Raw genomic sequence first — 8,447 nt, forward strand, 5'->3', positions numbered from 1 at the left:
GTTCTTCGACAGTTCCCGAGAGAGAGAAGAAATAGTAGAGAAGGAAAGGCAGGGAGGTTAACAAGTTTAGGACAACCAGTTTGCTACCCTACACATTGGAAAAGTATGGGGGAGACTGAAAGATGGGGAGGAAAGAGAGACAGCACATCTCACAGCACACACAAAGTCCTTAATAGTTCCGGAAATGTAGGTGCAAATAAGGGGCTAGAGAATGCGAAACTAACCGTCACGGTCGAAGCATGAGAAATTGCGCGCAAACAGCCTTGGCAAGTTTATTTACAGACGCTATGAAACTTAAACGGACCTATAAGTATCGAGGGGGGGTGTGTCAATCAACCAGACTTTTCATAAGTGAGTGCTCGTTGTCACCTGCTGACCACTTCCTCCCTTGAAAATACGGCCGGCATCGCAATTTGCTAACATCTGCTCTTATGAGGAGTTCTAGTTTAAGTTCCGAATTCCTTGCATGAACTCAGTGCGCCAACTTGTGCTGCAAAAAAAAAAGAAAAGGAGATTGGATCACACATGCTCTGGCGGTACCCAGCCCTTAATGCCTCGCCGCCCATCACGAAGGAGCAATGGGAGGAATCCCTGAAGAGCAGCAGTCTTCACACTCAACTCCAGGTCGTCCAGAGGGTCCACAACATAGCGACGGAACTTCGACTTCCGGACCCATCGTGGGCGGAGACACCGACTTGATCTGGGGGGGACTCCGGCTTCCCTAGATATCAGTTCCTCAGGACTCCGATAAAGTTCTTGTCATGTTACGTGGAATGGAGCTTCGTCATAAACTAGCCAAAGGAAGTGGAGCAAATAAGCGATAATATCAACGACAGTGCAATACTCAAAATGGATGACGTCGCATGTTCATACGATAGGTCGGCAATGACCCAGAGGCATCAGCTCTGCGGCGGCAGGGTAGTGGGTCACATATACTCGAACGCTCGCTTAAAAACGGGGACACATTCTCTCTCTTTCTGTGTGTGCATGCACGCGTATGCAGAGGCTTCATCATCATTTTTTTTTTCAGCAGTACGAAGCGGCATGACAACCTACACGAACAAAAAAAAAACGCATTGTGCACAGCTACTGGCCGAGTGAAAACAATACAACTGACAGCGAACACAAATACCAAGACTCCACCATGGAAAACACCATGTTTTGACAAGAAAGCGATCTTCTTCAGTTTGGAAACGACGTCATAAAATGTCTTCGGTCCTCCCACGCAATACGGAAGTAATTTCTGGGCCATCGCGCAACAGGAAATGGGTGTCCGCCAACGACGAGCGCGGGCACGGAGAGGAAGACGACGTCATCGCTGATCCGACCCTCCCGGTAGAACAGAGAGCATACAGAAACGCAGGCGCAACTCGGCGGCAGTTTTTCACTGCTACGCTAGCAGGCCATGTTTAAAGGTACAAAGCAGATATTCCGAAGGCAACGTTTTGGAAATGAAAGTACATCTTCAGGGTTTGTATCCAGAAAAGCTTCTTAAGTTAGAACTGTACCGGAAGGGAACTGAAAGCTGCGTGAATTAGGCCTCAGCTTTTTTTTTTTCTATTGAGCCTATAAAAAAATTAGGAACCCGAGAAAATAAAAATAACCGTCTGCTGAGCATGCCCTACATACGCTTTGTCGTTAAAAAAGAAAGAAAGAAAGAAAGAAAGAAAGAGAGAGAGAGAGAGAGAGAGAGAGAGAGAAAACAAAGCGACACTCCGCCACAGGTGTATTTTCTTACTCGAATAAAATGATGGTATATGCTGTGTGACAGTTACTCTGTAAGAATTGTTTTGTAAATCAGCAAACATGGCTGCGACGGAGCTCGGAAACACCGACACATATTACGTTCTCAGGCGAAAGCTGCTTCTCGCTCTCACAGCATGACTATCGGTCCTAAGTTTTGTCGTCACTTTTGCTAACAGAAACTACAACTACCAAAAATAAATGAAAAAAAAATAGAATGTACAAACAAAAAAACGCCAGGCCTGCGCGGAAAGCGCAGCACAGTCGCAGCGAAAGCTCGAAGAGAGGCATTTCTAGAGCCCGTTATAAACTCTCTTGTGGCTACTAATACAAGTACACTAGCAACGTACCCACTAAGCCACAAATCATAATTTTTGTGATGTTGGGAAGCACCCATCACGACATTATTCGTCATTCTGCGGAGAAGCGAGGTACCATCTGTAAGGAATTATGTGCAGTTTCTTGATGCAACGGCTGATGACGATGAAGAATTATGACTGAGTCTTTTGTAATGGGTTGGAAGCATTCAACAAACCACTCGTTGCGCAGTTCGCATTGTGTGACGCCTGCTTACGGAATTCGCGTTGCGTGACGCTTGGTTATTATTTTACTCTTCTATCACGCTACATTACATATGTTGATGATGATATGTGGTGTTTAATGGCGCAAGGGCCAATTGATGGCCAAAGAGCGCCAGTTCATGAGACAAAGGATGTGAGCAATGGTTGCGGTAAGTAGCTGTAAAGGGGCCTTAAAATTCCTCGCGCTAAAGGCGGGTAAAACATATATATATATATATTAAAATCATGACAGTGACGTGAAATATGAGTAGTGGAATGAATGGCAAGTGGTCGCAAGAATAAGACTATGAGATATGACATCAGCACGAATGCCTCGTCAATGCCCTTGAGTCCAAGGGCCGCGAGGCAAGTGCTGTCTTTAGCGTATTCACCGCAGCAGCGACCTCTGTTTAGAGGCCGTGCTACGGATCACCTTGATATATGACATGAAAACTCCGTACGTCGTTTAAAAAGCAGACAGTGACTGATATGTAAAAAGCGGGTCCCTACCGATGAACATTGAAGGATGAAATGGAAATTGCTGCCGGTAGGGTAATAAAAAGTGCTTTTTTCTGATAGCATCGAGTTCCTTGCACTGAATGAGGACGTGAAGGACAGTGAGTGGCTGACCACATCTATCACATAAAGGTGGCTCGCCACCGGACAGAAGGTGTGTGTGTGTACTGTATGTGTGACCGATCCTAAGTCTGCAGAGTGTAACTTCTGTGTGGCGTGATTTTGATACTGGCGGCCAGTTACCGAGATGCGGTTTGACAACGTGTAGCTTATTTCGTGTATGCATATCCCATGTGGTCTGCCAAAAGGCTCTGAAGCTTTCTTTTCAGGAAGTGTTTTAGGTCTAGTGGGGGAATAGCTAAGGATGTGTTGTGACTGTTTTCGTGGGCGGATGCTGCTAGCTGGTCCGCCAACACGTTGCCTTGAATCTCGCGGTGCCCTGGCACCCAGCACACTACGACATGTTGTTCGAGTGCGTATATCGTGCTTAAAAGAGAATACAGCGAGACAAAGACGGGTTTTTGTGTCTTTTAAGAGTTTTTAAGGCTTTTACCACGCTTAGAGAATCTGTGTAAATCACTGCCTTTTGTAGTTTAATTGTTGAATGCGTTTAACGGCCGCAAGTATCGCGTAAGCTTCTGCCGTGAAGATACTTGATTCAGGGTGTAGAATACCGGAATCCGTAAAGGATGGCCCGACGGCTGCGTAAGACACAGAAGTATTGGACTTTGAGGCGTCTGTAAAGAATTCTGCACAAGTGTATTGTGTTGTAGTTCAAGGAAGTATGTACGGATTGTGCAATAGGCGCGTGTTTCGTTACTTCCATGAAAGAAAGATCGCAGTCTATAAGCTGCCACCGCCACGGCGGTAGTTGTGCAGCGGGAGCCAATAGACAGTGTTCGGAAAGTGGCACACCCGTTTCCTGAGCTAAGCCCCTCACACGAAGTGAGTAGGGCTGTCGCATCGAAGGACGGTGGTCGAAAAGGGCAGAACTAGATATATCATTAATTGTGGGGTGTGAGGGGTGTTCGTTGTCTGCGTTCACTTTGAGATAGTATAGAAACGACATGTAAGATCGCTGCAGGTGGAGCGACCACACGTTCGATTCGACGTAGAGGCTTTCCACGGGGCTGGTGCGAAAAGCACCCGTAGAAATACGAATGCCCGAGTGGTGGACAGGGTCAAGCATCTTCAACGCGCTTGCTGTCGCAGACTGATATATTATGCCCCATAATCTAGGCGCGTGCGTATGAGGCTTTTATAAAGATTCATCAGACACTTCTTGTCACAACCCCACGTAGTGCGTGACAGTACTTTAGAATGTTCATGGTTTTATGCACTTGTTCTTTATATACTTTATGTGTGATATGAAGCTTAGTTTCGTGTCTAGAATTACGCCGAGGAATTTATGCTCCGTTTTCACAGGTAGCCGCTGACCATGCAGATCAATGTCTGGGTCGGGATGTAGGCCTCTCTTTCTTGAGAATAATACGCAAGTACTTTTTTGCGGGTTCAGGCTGAACCGTTCTCGTCTGCCCATTTGGTTACCTTGTTTAACCAAGTTGCACCTGCCGTTCGCACATTGAAAGGTTGCAAGATTTATAACCGATCTGCACGTCGTCAACATATGTGCAATAAAACATATTCCGTGGAATACACAGACGTAGGGAATTCATTTTTATAATAAAAGTGTGCAACTCAGAACAACCACCTTGCGGCACTCCAGTTTTCCTGGACAAAATTGCGGGACAAGACATTACCACTCGAACACGGAACGTGCGATTGGACAAATAGCTTTCGATTATGGTCAGCATCTTTCCTCGGACACCTAAGTGGGATAGGTCTCTTAATATTCCAAATCGCCATGTGGTGGTCGTAGGCCTTTTCCATATCGAGGAACACCGAAAGGAAGAATTGCTTGTGAACAAAGCGTCGCGAATTTGTGCCTCGATACGGATAAGGTTGGTCAGAGGTAGATCTACCCTCTCGAAAACCGCACTGGTATGGGTCAAGTGAGTTGCTGGCTTCGAGGAAATGTAGAAGCCGCCGATTTATCATTTTTTCAAAAACCTTGCACAGACAACTTGTTAGGGCTATTGGCCTGTAACTGGATACTGAGGATGGGTCCCTTACCCTGCTTCAGAATCGGAATTATGATGGCTTCTTTCCAGGCCGAGGGGATCTCGCCGGAAAACCAAACAGCATTGTACAGGGAAAGGAGGGTTTTTTGGGTTTCAGAAGGCAGGTGTTTCAAACATTTCATATACAACACGGTCGGAACCTGGGGCGGATTTATTGCATGAGTTCAGCGACGTCTGTAGCTCAGCTAAGCCGAAAGGTTCATTGTATGCTTCCTCGTGTTTTGTGGATTTGCGCTCTAGTTTCTGTTGTTCGATTTTTGCTTTGTGTCGTTGGAAAGCTTCCGTGTAGTGTGACGAGCTGGACACCTGTTCGAAGTGTGCACCTAGGAAGTTCGCCTGGTCTTCCAAGCTGTCACCTTGTGTGTTTACTAGGGGAAGTGAATGCGCTTGTCGGCCTGCTACCCTACTAACCATGTTCCAGACTTTAGCCTCCTGTGTATATGAGTTAATTCCCGATAAAAATTTCTGCCAACTTTGTCTTCTTGCCTGTCGGCGAGTTCTCCTGCCTTGTGACTTTATGCTTTTAAAACTGTCCAGATTCTCGGCTGTCGGCGAGTCCCGAGCAGCCTCCATGCTTTATTTTGTTTTTTGCGCGCGTTTCGACACTCAGTGTTCCACCACGGCCACGTCGTTTGCCGGGCAGTCCAGCTGTTTGTGGGATACACTTCATTGCGGCATCAATCAAAAAGCTGTAAAGTAGTCTACAGCTTCATCTATGCTTAAAGCACGCATGTTGGTCCAACTTAAGAGAGCCATTTTACGAAACTGTTCCCAATCGGCTTTGTCCATTTGCCATTTGGGAACCTGTGGAGGACATTCGTTAACTATTGGGGTGCTCAGAACTATAGGAAAATGGTCACTTCCATAGGGATTATTAATGACTTTCCATGTTAGAAGGGGCAGAAGTGATGGAGATGTGATGCTGAGGTCTATGGACGAGTAGGTATTGTTCGCAAGGCTATAGTAGTTGGCTCTTTTTTATTCAAGAGACACGTGCCAGAAGAGAAAAGGAACTGTTCAATTAGACGACCTCGCGCATCGCAGCGGGAGTCACCCCATAGACAGCTATGCGCATTAAAGTCCCCCAGTACAAGGTAAGGTTCAGGGAGCTCATCTATTAAAGACTGAAATTCATGTTTTTGCAGTTGGTAATGTGGAGGTATATATAGAGAGCAAATGGTGACGAGTTTGTTCAAAAGAACCGCTCGAACAGCCACTGCCTCAAGGGAAGTTCGAAGTGGTAAATGTGTGCATGCTACTCCTTGATTGACTATAACGGCTACACCCCCGGATGGCGCGATAGCGTCATGCCGGTCCTTCCGGAAAATAATGTAGCTGCGTAGAAAGTTCGTGTGTTTGGATTTTAAGTGTGTTTCTTGTACACACAGCACCTTTGGTGTATGTTTGTGTAAGAGTTCTTGGACATCGTCGAGATTTCTAAGCAGCCTCTCACGTTCCATTGTATAATTTGTGCTTCCATATTGGATGTCAGGTAGTGCTGTGTGTACGAGAAGGAAGTGGGTGTTGTTTAGGCCGAAATTTGGAGCTCAAGCAGCAGGGCCGTCGTCGGGCCCATTATCGGCTTTTGGTTTTCTTAGCGCGCTCCAGGGAGCTACGCCGCTCTTTCGGTACCAGAGGCACCGGAGTTGTGTCCATTGCCTCGTTTGAGGCACTGGACGCCCGCGTATGCGAGCTGCTGGCTTGTTTGTCCGACTCGCCTGGCGAGGCGTGGTCGTGAGACCCGACGACCCTGGAGTCGCCGGGATCTCTGGCTTGGCAGGTGGGGACTTCGCTGGTGTGACGAAGTCTTGGACGCCACCGAGCGGAGGGCGATGTGCTCTCCTTGGCCTCTACGGTGCCGGAGCTTGTAGTGGCCGCCGGTGTGGTCAGATTCAGAGTAGGCGGGGCAGCCTTCGCTGCTCCCACCATGGGGGCGGGTGGCGTTTGCCTCGGCACGCTGCGAGTGGTCGGGCAAACGCGATAGGCCGTTGTGGTGCTGCCCCCGTCGCACCACTTCGGCAAAAGATGTCTTGCTGGAAATGACGATGAAACTCGCTGTCGTGCTTCGCGGAACGTTACGTTTTCTTTTACTTTTATCGTGAGTATTTCTTTCTTTCTTCCAGGCCGGGCAGGCCTGGAGTACGCAGGGTGATCACCTTCACAGTTCGCGCAGTGAGTCCCATCACCAGCGCAGTCATCAACAGAATGACCCGTCGTTCCGCATTTTGCACAGGTGAGCTGCCCTCGGCAGCTTTGAGACGCGTGACCAAATCTTTGACATTTAAAGCATCGCCGCGGGTTTGGTATGAAAGGTCGTACAGCAAGCTTGACGTAGCCGGTTTCAATGTTTTCGGGTAGTGTGCTGGAGGCAAAAGTAAGTATCAAATGCTTGGTCAGTATTTCGGTGTTGTCGCGCCTTATCTTGATCCTTGGACATGAGTGACATTTGAATCTTTCCATCCATCTAGTAGTTCTTCCTCGCTGAGGCCAATCAGGTCCTCATCGGACACTACACCTTTGACAGTGTTCATGGTCCTGTGCGCGCTCACAGAGACGGGGATGTTTCCAAACGCGACTAGATGTGACAAATTAAGGTACTGTCCTTGTCTTTAATTCGAGGAGTAGGTCCCCGCTTGCCATCCTTGTGGCCTTATATCCGTTCCTATGGTGTCTTTCAAGCACTTAGCAACAAGAAAAGGTGAAATGGCTCTAGCTTTTTCAGATGATTGTTCACAGTGAACCACGTGGTATTCGGAAAATTGTCGTGTTTTTGGGCCAAAAGAATTGAGATGCATCGGTGCGTACCCTTTTTGGGGCACGATCGGTGGAAGAGGGGTTCGAGGGTCCCATGGAAAAAGTCGCTTGTTCGGCAACGGCGCCTACCACCCACCACGGAGCCCAACAGGGGGACGTGGCAGAACATGCGAAAAGTCTGCGCAACGCCAGCAGTACGCCGTCACTATAACCTAATATGGTCTACCCAAGGTTGGGAGCCACACACGGTTAACCCTTGCCGCCAGGAAAAATCGGAAGTAACGAGAGGGAGAAGTAGACAGGAAAGTTCAAAAGTGAGAGAGAAAGACGAAGATGAGGGCGAGAGAGACAGGAAAAGGCGACTGCCGGTTTCCCTGGGTGGGCAGCCCAGGGTGCCGTCTACGTGAAGCCGGGGCCAAAAGGTGTGTTGCCTCTGCCGGGGGTTCCAAAAGGAGGTCGCCGATTCCATTTAGACACGGCTATTCCCGGACATGCTTCCCGTCAGCGTTTCGACACGGAACGGGTTGAGATTGCTCAGGACTGTCATTGTTTCTTCGGGCTACAAAAAAATGGTAATTGGGGAAGGAGACTTTGGTTATTGGATAGTGTAGATTCTTCGGTGCGCCACGTTTCAGGCGGCGATCAGGGTACCTGGGGGGGAAAAGTTGGCCATACGGATAAGTGCAAAAGTCGGCGGCGATGGTGGCCACCCACTTAGGAGACCACAAGGGGA

The 8,447-nt window shown here is 48.1% G+C and overlaps 1 protein-coding gene across 1 annotated transcript in view; it reads right to left on the reverse strand.

Annotated features, from left to right (window-relative positions):
* Window positions 1-472: 472 nt before the first annotated feature.
* LOC119385844 (neprilysin-1) overlaps window positions 473-8,447 on the reverse strand; it is a 23,757-nt gene continuing 15,782 nt past the window's right edge. Inside the window, exon 9 of the mRNA XM_037653217.1 lies at window positions 473-490. Coding sequence (XP_037509145.1) covers window positions 473-490 — 18 coding nt within the window. The remainder of the gene's footprint in view (window positions 491-8,447) is intronic.

This window comes from Rhipicephalus sanguineus, chromosome 3 (assembly GCF_013339695.2).
Source record: "Rhipicephalus sanguineus isolate Rsan-2018 chromosome 3, BIME_Rsan_1.4, whole genome shotgun sequence".
Taxonomy (NCBI): Eukaryota; Metazoa; Arthropoda; class Arachnida; order Ixodida; family Ixodidae; genus Rhipicephalus; species Rhipicephalus sanguineus.